The sequence below is a fragment of the Ochotona curzoniae genome, unplaced genomic scaffold (genome assembly GCF_017591425.1).
Source record: "Ochotona curzoniae isolate NIBS_2020 unplaced genomic scaffold, NIBS_Ocur_1.0 contig_3520, whole genome shotgun sequence".
Classification (NCBI taxonomy): domain Eukaryota; kingdom Metazoa; phylum Chordata; class Mammalia; order Lagomorpha; family Ochotonidae; genus Ochotona; species Ochotona curzoniae.
The window spans coordinates 20510588-20524111 of NW_024465894.1; the positions used below are offsets into that span (position 1 = coordinate 20510588).

The following is a 13524-nucleotide window of genomic DNA, read 5'->3' on the forward strand; positions in this document are numbered from 1 at the left end:
CAGCAGATGGAAGATCTCTCTCTTCCCACCCCACTCTCATCCCTCTTTCTGTAACTCTTTCAAGTCAGCAAATAAATCTTTAAAAAATAAATAAATAAATAAATAAATAAAGGTAAACTGAGCATCTCAAACCGATAGTCCATTTCCTGAAATGTAGGCTGGAAAGCACAGGAAGGAAAGTGGAACTGCGGTTGGATGGATCTTCATAGAGAGCAAGGCTCAAGCAAGACGTGTCTACGTCAGCCGCTCTGGGAAAAACCGAGGCATCCCCAGGGTCTCCTACCCAGGGCTTCTGTAAACCTCCGCTGTTGACTTCACAAACTAAGAAACAGAGTCCAGAAATTCTGAGCCACTGTTCTGCTTTTTTAAAACTTTATGCATATTTCTTTATTTTCATCTATTTGAAAGATCTAGTACAACACACTCACACATGGAAGGATCATCCTTTTCCTGGTTTGCTCTCTGAATGCCCCCAACATCCACGGCTGAGCTAGGTCAGAGCCAGAAGCTGATAACTGCATCCACATCCATCACGTGCGTGTCAGGGCCCAAGCCTGTGCACCGTGATCTGCTGCCTCCCAGGATGAATTTGCAGGAATCTGGATCATCAGTGGAAGCGCTGGGATTTGGACCAGCGTTCTGATACGGATGTGTGCATCCTAGGCTGTGGGTTAACCTGCTGTGCCATAACTTCCATAGTTCTGCCTTTGTGACTGTGAGTTGTCTTAGCAAGGGGTCCTCAGAAAATTCATGGAAAATGCATATTATGAAAAAAGATACATGGATTTTCATTTTTCTGCACCAAAATAATCTTTTAATGTCACTTTTTCACAGACCTTCTTTAAAAAAAAAACTGCTTATTTATTTGAAATGCAGAGTTACCAAGACAGAGTGAGAGTGAGAAAGAATCTTCCATCATTGGTTCATGCTCCCAAATGACCACAGTGGCTGGGGACTGAACTGGAATGGGCCAAAGCCAGCAGCCAGGAGCTTCTTCCAGGTCTCCCATATGGGTGCAGTGACCCAAGAATTTGGCCTATATTCCTCTGTTTTCCAGATGCCTTAGCAGGAAGCTATATCTGAAGTGGAGCAACTGGGACTCGAAATGGTGCCCATGTGGGATGCCAGCAAGGCAGGCAGTGGCTTAACCTGATATGCCACAAGGCTGATCCTCCACAAACCTTCATAAGTACCCTTGAACACCCACTTGCAGGGAGGTGTGAAGAAAATTATGAGTGGCATGAGTGCCAGCCAAAAAATTTCAACTTCACTGCAGTCAACTGGGGACTTAACAGCCAAATTTGGAAACCCAAAGGAACTAGTGCTGACACTTGTTTGAAATGTATATGTGTGAATCAACTGCAAGTGCAGACTGCAAGAAACTCTGTTTCCAAATGTTTTTCTACCACCTACAACATACAGCATAATATATTCTCCATTCTATACCACTGATAATTATATGAACACTCTACAAGCTGCATAAGATGTTGTTTTAATAGTAACACATGGATTCTCTCCAACCCAGCACATTGAGGCAACATTATGAATAAAATCTAAGCATTCAATACCACACTCGGACGGTCACACAACTGGCATCTGGCCAAACACAAAAGTGAAATTAGGCAAGACCAGAGTTTTCCAGCAAAATTGATCTTTCCAAAACTGATCTTTCCTTTCTCATTAAGTTCAAATCTAGAGCAACTGCATTGCTATCACGCTGCATTTACAGAAAATATATTTATTTGAGAAAAAAGAGAGATCTCCAACCTGCTGGGTCACTCCTCATGACTACACTGGCAGGGGCTGGAGATTTGGAACTCAGTCCAGGTCTCCCATGTGGGTGACAGGAACCTCATCACTTGAATCATCACCCCTGCCTCCCGGGTCTGCATCAGCAGGAAGCTGGAGTCAGGAATGGGAGGCTAGTGTGGAACTGAGGGACTCTACTGTGAGATGCCAGCATCTTAGATGACTCGTTAACTACTAGGCCAGACAGCCGTACTGCCCTTTGATTAGAAGAAAAAAATCCCCAGAGACTACATCTCGGTGAAAATCTTATGTTTTTTTTCTTGCCCTATTTTCTCCACAATGTTTCAAAATGCTGTTACTAAATAAGACACATTGGCAAAATTATTGTTATATATATATATATGTACAAACACACTTCAGATTGTTCAGTTAAAAAAAAAATCAAATAAACGGAGGCTGGCATTGTGGTCCAGCAAGTTAGGACATTGCTGCTGCCAGCAATACCAACACATGAGTGCCTGTTGGAGTACCAGCTGTTCCACTTCCAATCCAGCTCCCTGCTAATGTGCCTGAGGAAGTCGCATAAGCCGGCCCAAGTCCTTGGCCCCTGCACCTAAGTGGGAAACCTGGATGAAGTTCCAGGCTCCTAGCTTTGGCCTGAGCCAGTCACAGTCATATGGCCATTTGAGGAGTGAATGTAGGTGTGTGGTTAAGTAGAATGTGTGTGTGTGTGTTAGTGATTTCTAGGCACTGGGGAACCAGCTCCGAACAAGACAAAAGAGCACCTCATCCTTCATGGTCAAACATGTCAGCTTAGCTAGGGAGGCGTGTAAAGGGGTAAGGCAGGAAGACAACAGTGCTTGCTAGCTGTGCAGGTAGCAGAGCTACAGCGTGCACGCAATGCATGTTGATCACAACACTATCACTCCATGTAAGTAGAATAAGTACCGTATGGAGTGTCCATGGTCTTCACTACACAAAGCTTACAGTGAGATTGCACAGCCCCATCTCTAGCCATCACTTTCATGGGGAACTTATAATACTTAGTTGGAATGCCGTGAGAGCCACACTAATCTTACAGAACAGAAATCATCTATCCTGTGGGTCCTTTTCTCAAAGTCCCTCACCTCAGGGAACACAGCAGGATCATTTTGGCACTCCATTGTAAGAAAAACCTGATTTTCATGTTTCTTAAGGGCCCTTTTTGTGTTTTTTTGCAAAGCTTTCAGTTTCTGTTTTGTCAATATGGAAAAGCCAACAAATTGCTCTATTAGTTATGTCATTTGTGACCGTCTTAGAAATTCAGAGCTTTCTGGGCTTTGTAGCCTAAGAAAAAGGCCGAACTCCAAGGGGCTGCTGAAAATCTAGGTCCCTGTTATAATAAAAACCCACCCAACAAGGAAGAGGCCAAATGCAATCTCCCACCCACAGGCACCCTGCTGGGAAACCGGGTCACCACACGCCCTCACCTTGCCTTCTCTGCTCTGTGGATAAATCGGGTAGTAGAGACATGACTTGTAGCCTAAGCGAAGGATTTCCTTTAGAAAAAACTTTGTGTAGTGCCGGAAGATGGGGTTCAGGGCAAAGTGGTACAAGTGCCCGTGCTCTTCTCGCTGGTGGTGACTGAAGTAGATGAAATCTTCAATGTTGTAGTGTGACCGGATGTACTCTATGTCCTACGGCGAGAGTCAGGGAAAGAGGTGTGAGACCAGCTACACATGTGTTCTGCCACACGGCTGACTGCACTACTGCACAACAATAGCAAGACAAGTGTGTTTCTCTCCTGTCATTTACCACGTCATTCTCACTGTTAGCCTGGTGCTTCCTGGACTCTCAGCCATTTGGGAAGGTACCGTCCAACAGTGCACATGCTTGGACTGGCACATGGCTGGGAGACGGCCTCGTCTGGGCCATTCTGTGATGAACAATGTTTTTATGCAGTTGAAGCTAGTTTAGGGGGCTGGTGAGTATTTACATGTGAAAGGAAATCTGGGGCGCATGGTTCCCAAAGGCCCAGCACTGGTCCCACCCTTTGTCGCCCCACACTGCCCTGGGCACCAGGGGCTCACCTCTGCTGATCACACATCGTTTCTGCCCTGTCCTGCTTTACCTCCCCACCCACCTCATCATGCACACTGCCCAGGGAGGGGAAGGAGGGGTGCAATCCGAAGCGACAGTGACTCTCTCTCTGATGACAGGAAACTTCATTCCTGCCCACTGAGGACTGCAAGTACACATATTTCAGAAACATCAGATCCTGTAACAGACTGAAAAACACTGACGTCCATTTCTTCTTGTTTTCCACAGCGAAAGCACACTTTGAAGAAGAGAAATTGGGAGATGCACTGTGACATCTGTGCCCACGCCCCTCAAGCTCCCTGGCCTTCTCGGCTTCTGCTAGCAGGCACAGGGGAAATGAGGTTCAGGCTGTCACGCCAGAGGTTGTGCCCACAGCACAATTCCGACCATTTTTCAACCACAGAGACCCTGTAATGGCCTTGCCACCCTAGGACTTTCTTAATGATCCAGGAGACATCTCTTCCTGATAAAATGGAACCAGCAACAGGGTAAAACCTGACAGCGACCACTGCAAAGTCAAGAGCCAACAGAGTTGATCTGCCCAAAACAGATGGGCATGTGCGGCTAACTGCCCTTCCACCCCCAATTCCTTAAAACAAAAGCAACAACGCGCAGAGGTTAAGGTCCTCGCCTTACACGCCTGGGATCCCATATGGGCGCTGGTTCTATCCCGGCAGCCCCGCTTCCCTTCCAGCTCCCCGCCTGTGGCCTGGGAGAGCGGTCAAGGATGGCCCAAAGCTTTGGGACCCTGCACCCGCGTGGGGGACCTGGAAGAGTTTCCTGGCTTCGGATTGGCATAGCATCGGCTGTTGCGCTCACTTGGGAAGTGAATCATGGGACGGAAGATCTTCCTCTCTGTCTCTCCTCTCTGTATATCCGTCTTTCCAATAAAAAATAATAAAAATAAATCTTAAAAAAAAGAAATAAACAAACAAAACCTAAAATGCTTTTTTGAAATTGTGGACACAAAAAAAACACGCTAGGCAGTTCTACCTTGCAGGCAGCTTTGCCTGGCAAGAAAAACTTGACCCCCTAGGCTAATCCTTTCTGGAGATCAGTGAGTGCAAGGAAGGACACTGGAAAGGATAAATGCCTAATGATAGTAGCCCTGCGGAGTGACCAGTGGCAGACACACACACACACTCACACACACGTGCGTGCACATGTTTAAGTATACACAAAGTGGCCGATTACTTGAGTTTTCAGGGTGAGGAAGTTTCCTCCATTCTTTGCAATATTTTACTCATTTTAGGCTGCAAAAAATAACCGAAAGGTTTCCAAATAGGATGCAAGCAATGCTTATGACTACATGCTTCAAAGGGAGGAGCCTCCACTTTGAGGAAGCACCAGACCTGCAGAGGGGGCACTGCATGCCAACTCCTGAGGTGCCAGGCACCACCCAGAGATCAAGGTTAATCTTGCCACTTACCATTTCGTTTCTGATCACAGCAATACCAACAATTTCTTCTGCAACTTCGGCCACGAATGCCTGCAGAGGTGTTCCATCCTGAAAAAATAAGTATGCATTTGGAGATCCCTACACAAACATCACTCCCCACACGTTTGCCAGCCGTCCGCAGTGGCTTTTACCACTAATTGCAAAATGGCAATGACAGAGCCAGCACCTACCAGGATGGTCTTTGAACACAATGCCCTCCCTGTGGGTCCCATCCATCGACACCCAACCCTCTGAGGTCAGTTCTGCTGTTGCATCTGCTTTGTGTATGAGCAAACAAGGCTTGGGAGGCTGAGCAACTTGCCCAGAGATCCTCCTGCCAAGGAAGGAACCTGACTCAAACCCTAGTCCCTTTTCTGCACTCAGAATCTGGCTTCTTTAGTGATTCTCAAATTGTAGGACCTCAAGAACCCCTATGCTGAAGATTCCAAAGAGCTTTGGTTTATGTTTGTAGTGTCTAAAGCTAGTCTCTGAAATAGCAATTCTGAGCGGAAAATTATTATTTTGACTTTTGTTCCATTTTTTGATTAAAGCAAAATTTCACACTTTTTGCTTCATTTATAAATGACAGTACATTTCATGCTAATAAATTGTATTATTAGTTAAAATAAACACATTTTTTCACAACAAAAATATTTGAAAGAGTGGCATTGCTCTGGATTTTTGAGAATCTCTTTCATGTCTGGCTTAATGAAAGATCGCTGGATTCTCCTATCTGCTTCTGTACTTCCATCTGTTGCAACATGTTGTTTTGGTTAAAATATACGGAAAAAAATTGCTGTCTTCAGAAAGACATGCAACTGGAGATGGGAGAAGTATTTCAATAGCCTCTTTAGATAATTACAGATACTCTGACACTTCGGCAAAAATCAGCAAGTGGCAACATTTTGGGCACAGACAGCAATGTCACACCTGGAACCACGTCAGTGAATTTGGGGTACACCACTATGTTAAAATTCACTGGTCTGGTGCTGTAGTGTGCTAATCCCCTCTCTGTAGTGCCAGCATCCCACATGGGCGCTGGCTTAGTCCCAGCTGCTCCATTTCCAATTCAGATTCCTGCTTATAGTTCTGGCCGTTGAGACCACCAGGGGAATGATCCAGTGTATAGGGGATCTCTCTCAACACTTTCAAGTAAAATAATAAAATATTTTTTCAAAAAAAAATCAGTAGTCTATTTTGTACTCTGAATGAATCTCTTTACCTGTGCATGCTTTTGCTTCACTGTGCATTTTTATCTAGAAAATACTGGTTCAGAAGCTAAGCAAATTTTCCAAATGTTGACCCATTTCATCACAAAATGTCAAACAGCACCCTGGTTAATATCACCACCTGTCTCATCAAAAATTAATAAAAATCATATAAGTATTGAGAAGTCAAACTCACCAAGGACAGACACTGGCCGTCCCATTATGATTTTTTTTTCTCAGAAGTTTGGATTTTATCAGAGAACAAAAGCTGTCAGTTGCTGTCTGGGATTTACAAACTCATCTCTTTCATTTTTCCAAGTGTCTGCCAGCTATCCAAATGCAACATGACAACATTTTGCCTGCTGGTTGTCCTTTCAAGTAAAAACAGGGTCCCATGAAGACACAGCTGCCTCAGCAGCCAACCCTCCAACAACTGAAGACAGTTTTCTTTTTCTTGTAACAATACACCTGATTCAAGATGCCGCTGAAATGCGTCACACATGTTTCTCATTGTGCCAGACTCAAATGCCAGGTGTACATGGACTTGAGCTGGGCCTTCACAAAAGTTAACAGTCTTATTGCTTCTTCAAGTATATTCTTCAATAAAACTAACCTTTTTTTCTCTCCTTTTTTATACTGACATTTTAAGTGAGGCTATAGATTTGCATGCAGTTCTAAGAGATATGTAAAATCCTTGCTCAGTTTACCCGGTATCTTCTACCTGTAACATTTTGCAAAAAAACTAGAGTGTGATACAGCTAGCAGAAGAGTGTGTATATATCAAATTCCACTTGTGTTGGTAACCATGTAGCTGTGTGCATGTGCAGTCCTCTAGGATCACAGTGCCCCTGGCATCGGGATAGGCACCTCTCTAGTCCTGACACAGTGTCCCTGGGCTACGTTTTCACAGCCATGTTCAGCTCCCTCCCGGGCTTTGAAGCTCCAGGCAACAATCTGCTCTGTATTTCTAACATGTGGTTCTAATGGCTTCATCCCAGAAGCCATCCAGGTGAAATCACACAGTACATACAGGAGTTGGCTTTTCTTACACTGGGGCACTTTTCTGGAGACATAAACACAGGTGATGCTTGTCACTACTGAGTAGTACTCCTTGGCATGCAAATGCCACCATGCAGCCACTCACCTGCTGAAGGGAACCTGGGCCAATCTATGTCCAAGGTCTCGCTTCTCTAGAAGGAATGCCTTGCAGGCTGGCACTGTGGCACAGTAAGCAGCACTGCATAGAGGTGCCATCTCATGTTTTAGCTGTTCCACTTCCTACCCATCTCCCTGCTAATGTGCCTGGGAGAGCAGCAGGGGATGGCTCAGGTGGTTGGACCCATGCACCCACATGGGAGACCTGGAAGTTGTTGGCTCCTGGTGTGAGCTTTGCCCATTCCTGATCATTAAGGCCATTTGAGGAGCAAACCAGAGGATGAAATATCTTTCTCTTTCTCTTTCCCTCTTTCTCTGTAAACTCTGCCTTTCAAATAAATGGCAATAGTGGTATGGCAATTCTAAGCTTCCACCTGCAGTGCCAGCAATCCACACGGGCATTGGTTCGAGTCCCAGTGGGTACACTTCTGATCCAGCTCCCTTCTAATGAGCTGGGAAAGCAGCAGAGGAGAGCACAAGTCCCTGGGCCTTGTAGCCAGGTGGAAGACCTGGAAGAAGCTCCTGAGTGGCCCAGCTCTGGCCGTTGTGGCCATTTGGGAAGTAAACCAGTGGATGGATGATCTGTCTTTCCTTCTCTCTAAAATTCGACCTTTCAAATAAAAACAAATTTCTCAAAATAAACAAATAAATGCATAAACCTTAAAAAAAAAAAAGGAACAAACACCCTGGAATGTAACTTCTAGGTTTCAGGCTTTTAAAGGAGTATCCAACAGCTACCCTTGAGACCACCAGAGAACCCCGGATGCTCCCATGTTGGTCTGCTCCCAGCAGGTGCTTACAGGATCTCGGCGAGCCTCGTTGTATTGGGCCAGATCTTCCAGAAGGCTCCTGCTCAGCAGGAGGGTCCTGACAAGGTTTTCCACACCAGGAGTATCCCTCAGGGCAGCCAGTCTTATTTCAATGGACCTGCGGCAGGAGACAAGCACACTGTCTTTTTAGGTTATAGCACTGAACGATAGAACGATATATTCTCCCCAAGATGGAGACAGAATTGTAACATATTATTACATGTACATAAAATACTATCCAGCAACATGCATGAGGACTCCATAAACAGTTCATGGAAAATGGAATCAAATGAAAAGTTTATTTTTGCTGTCCACATTTTTTAAATCCATGCACTATTTGTAACACCATGACCTGTTCAATGGATTTTCTGAACAACTCATATGCATCTATACTTTTTTTTTTTTTTGCACAAAACAGACTTTTCTTTCAATTCTGCTTCCCACAAACTTTTTGAAAACCCTACCTGTATAAAGCAGCGAGGCTTGATTAACTATAGAAGTCATTTGTTTCTAGAAACCTTGAAAACACATTCACAATTGCAAAATGGAACTTAAAAGTCACTGACAATACCATGAACCATTAAAGACGACACAGTGACACCTCAAGTGCGTTTAATTTAAAATGTTCACCATCATGCTTTATTCCATATTTATTCCATATGTAGAGCCAATAACTCTCCCAGATGTATAAGCAGTGCTAAGAAATTATACTGGGTTCATGAGTGTGTGCCCGAGGGAGCTGTCCAGAGGTGCCTCACACTGCAGATTTGATGTTCTGAGATCACTGCCTTAATTCATAATAATCTTATCCTTGATTTTGAGGGGATTTTTATTGGAAAGGCAGATTTACAGAGAGAAAGATTTTCTGTCTGTTAGTTCATTCTTTAAATGGCTACAACGGCCAAAGCTTCTTCTGGGTCTCCCATGTGGGTGCCAGAGCCCAAGGATTTGAGCCATTCTCCGCTGCTTTCTCAAGTCCTATGCAGGTTGTTGGGTTGGAAGTAGAGCAGCCAGGGCTAGAACAAGTGTCCATATGGGATGTTGGTACTTGAAGATGGAGGATTAGTCATGTTGAGTCCTTGCACAGGTCCCTGATTTTTTGAGTAAAACTGAGTGAGCATGACCTGGAACTTGGAACCTTGACTCTCTTGTAACCCTTCTCATCTCTCACTGTCTCTGTGCGATAGCTTCCCTCCCATCTGCTCTGTGTTCCAGATACTGTGGGTTTCATGGGGCTTCTTTCCCCCCTACTGCCACCTCCTTTTAGCAGAGGTGACAAATGGGTTGCCCCGACTGGGGGCTGAAGGTGAGGGTCCGCCAGGCCATCAGCCCTAACCCCAGTGCAGTTCTGGACACGGAGCATGGAGAGGGATTGGGGTTAGGCACGGGACCCCTGGAACCTCTGTTCATAACACAGGGGTGGCCAGACCCACCCTGGGAAGCCAGGGAGGTGATATTATTCAGCCACACACTCGGTGTGAGCCTCTTGCCTACTTCCCATCTGGATGACAGTGTGCTGCAAGCCCTTGGAGCTGGCCTGTCTGCTGAGGGTTGGGACAGAGGGCACATGGGAGGGAATGTCCATTTCCCAGCCCCGGTCAGAGCCCCACACTTTCATTGTGTAATAGGTTCCACAGGTTATGTATCTGGTTTTGCATTGAATTCTCTCTCTTCATTCATTATGAACTAAATAAGCACAGTGACACTCTTCCTAAGGTCAACAAAGTAAAATAACCTGAGCAATTTCTAATCAAGGAATTATCAGTACAGAGATTTGAAAGCATGTTTCCTTAATTGCAAAGAATAATCTACATCGATAATGACCAGGTTAAAAAGATGATGTGTTTTACAAGTAATTTTTAAGCAAAAGTACTTGGTTCTGACATGGCACATTCTAATCTAATCTGAAGATGTAAATGCACACATATAAAGACAACACCATAAATGTACTGGAAAATATTCGAGAGGATTAAAAACATGTGGTTATACAAAACATTGTACATGAATGTTCATAGCAGTGTTACTCATATAGCCTAAAAGATGGAAACAACCTGTATTTCTATCTGCTGACAAATGCTAAGCTGATGAATGCATATACAACAATGGAATACTATTCAACCATAAAAGAAAATGAAATATTAATACAGGCTCAAACATGAGTAAAACTTACACAGTATGCTCACTAAAGGGGACTCTACACAAAAGACCATTATGACAGAATTCCATACATACTAAATGTTTTAAAAGCAGATCAGTGTTGGGCCTGGTGTGCTAGCCTATTGTGGCAGCTAAAGTCCTCGCCTTGACCATGCCAGGATCCCGTATGGGCACTGGTTCTAATCCTGGCAGTTCCATTTCCCATCCAGCTCCCTGCCTGTGGCCTGGGAAAGTAGTCGAGGACAACCCAAGGTCTCCCTGCAGCCGCGTGGGAGACCTAGAGGAAGTTCCTGGCTCCTGATCAGCATAGCACCGGCAGTTGCTGTCACTTGGGGAGTGAATCATCGGATGGAAGATCTTCCTCTCTATCTCTCCTCTCTGTATATCTAATTTTGCAATAAAAATAAAATAAATCCTTGGAAAAAAAAGTAAATCAGTGTTTGTCAGGGGTTTGGGGAAGGAGAGAACTGGAGTGTATGTATCTTGTGAAGTAGTGAAAGCGCTTTGGAATCAAATAGAATTAATTGTTGTGCAATACTTTAAGCACTCTAAAAATCACTGGATTGTGCACTTTATGGGTGAACTGAATAGTGTGTGAATAGCATCTTCAAAAAGTTATTATATATATTATAGCATCATAGGCAATATATTAATATATATTATATAGTATATATGTGAATTACATCTCAATAGTAATATATGTATATATTTGTGTGTAAATATGTGCGAATATATGTTTATGTATGTATGTGTGGAAACTTGAAAAGGAGAAAGAAATAGAAACCAACAACCAAATAAGTTGGCACAACCATACATAAACATTAGGTGAATTAGCTCTTAAAGCCAAAGCATTATGACAGGGAAGGTCTTTATTTGATGATAAAAGCAAAAATTCACTAAGAAGATCAAATCTGCAGGCATCTAACAATACAACTGCAGAACATCTGTGTATAGTTATAAGAGGAATTTGAATAACTGGCCATCATACTGGTAGAATTCAACATCTCTCTCTCTCTCTCTTCAAACCTGGCATCAGACAAAAGATTCTAAACACTGAAGGGAATTTAGATTAGTTTAATCCAAATTCATACCCCAAGTGAGAACTATGTAGAAGTCTTCTACACCATATCATGCCACCCACAGTTCCATCCTTCCAGGGATCTGGGTCCAAACTCAGCCTCCTCTTGATAAGCAGCCCGCAATGTCTTCACTGGCTAGCAATGGTGGTATTAGCCTGCATGTCCACACTGGCCTCTAACAGCAGACACTTTTTACTCAGCTCAGAGAGCAGAATGTAGGCTTGTCCCCAGGAGACCTTTTCCTTTGCCTGCAGACTCCAAGGCAAGGTGTCTGTTGTACACACTGCTGCCTCTACTATCAGGTACCAGCAACAGCAGCCTGCTTGTTTTGGCTTTAACTGGAATGAGATCGCAGAGGCGATCTACAGCAAAACAAACAAACAAACAAAAAACCTGAAAGATTATGAAAATTATCAGAAGCACAGTGACAGGTGTATGTCCTGGCTGTTTCGCTGATGCATTTGAAGAGCATCTAGGAAAGTGAACGGAGTAAAGGGTGGCATTCCCGTGTGCATCCATCCAAAGGAGACGGTGCTTACTGCTGAACTGCTGGCAGCCAGCTGTTCCTTACCTAGGCTCCTAATCATAAAGAGGAGGGATTTTCACTAAGAATCTATGAAAATGGCACCAACACCTATCACGACATTGGATCACACTGGATCACATAAGCAGCCAAGAAACCAAGTTGCCTTGCATGTTCACACATCAGACTTCTGATGTGGAATGCCTGCAAAAGACGGTGGCCACACGGGCATGCACACCTGATGCCCACCTTCCCAGGCCAGGCACCTGGCATGACTGTTTCATGCCGACCTTTTCAACTCCAAGGCAAATGAGATAAGACACCTACAAGTATCCATGTGTGGTATGGTCAGGTTGCCTTGCAAGAAAATAAAGTGGAATGAATTTTTGATATTAATACATGCTAACAAAAGTAACCTGAGTCTGCTGAAATCCAAAGGTGTGAGCTATGTAATGGGCTCATGCAGCACCTGTGGAATCCTCATTTCATCTTAAACAGGCAAATAAAGCAGTACAGGCAAAACTACAATTTTTTTTTAAATGATGTTTCTATTGGGTTCTATCCAAGGATTGTGACTGAAAGCAGGTGGTGCAGAGTATTGACACCACTAGAATATTCTGTGTAACAAAATGGGCCTCCAAGAGGTATCAGTGAACAGTAGAACACGGAAAACAAACACCTCGAGGGGAAGGGTCATTTAGAGGCCGACCACCCGGGCCTTTGTTGGGCTAAGATGACAACAGGCTGTGTCATTTTAACTCACCAGTATTCACTTATAGAAAATAACTTCCAGCACAAAAGATAATAGTTGGAGGAATAATTCAGCACAGTTTGGAAGGGCAGCCAGATGGAAGGAGTGGCCAGGGCACTCAAAGGTGTCCTTTGCTGGTGAGTTAGCAAGAGGATGCCAACAGGAAGATTCAGGATGGGCACGTGGCAGGAAACAAAAAGGAAGCCTTACACCACCCACTGACATTAAATTGAGTGGGAAACACCCTAGAGACCATGCTGTGAAGTCAAAGTGTGTATAAAAAAAAAAAAGCACGGGATGGCAGAGGAAGGGAAGGAAAAGGAGAGGAGGAAAGAGGAGGCGAAGAAGAAAAGAAGGGAGGATCTGCATGGTGCCATATCAGGCTAATCCTCTGCTTGTAGAGCTGGCATCCTACACGGGCACTGGTTCTCATCCCAGCTGCTCCACTTCCCATTCAGTTCCCTGTTGATGGTCTGGGAAAGAAGCAGGGGATGGCCTAAGTTCTTGGACCCAGAAGAAGCTCCTGGTTGCTGGCTTTGGCTCAGCCTAGCTCTGGTGTCTGTGGCCTCCGGGGAG

The 13524-nt window shown here is 44.4% G+C and overlaps 1 protein-coding gene across 1 annotated transcript in view; it reads right to left on the bottom strand.

The window, feature by feature from the left end:
- The window catches only part of CFAP61 (cilia and flagella associated protein 61), a 188566-nt gene that overhangs the window by 108494 nt on the left and 66548 nt on the right, over nt 1–13524 (bottom strand). The window contains exons 13-15 of the mRNA XM_040981267.1: nt 8430–8556; nt 5258–5335; nt 3219–3425 (exon numbers count right to left, since the gene is read on the bottom strand). Of these exons, the coding sequence (XP_040837201.1) occupies nt 3219–3425; nt 5258–5335; nt 8430–8556 (412 nt within the window). The remainder of the gene's footprint in view (nt 1–3218; nt 3426–5257; nt 5336–8429; nt 8557–13524) is intronic.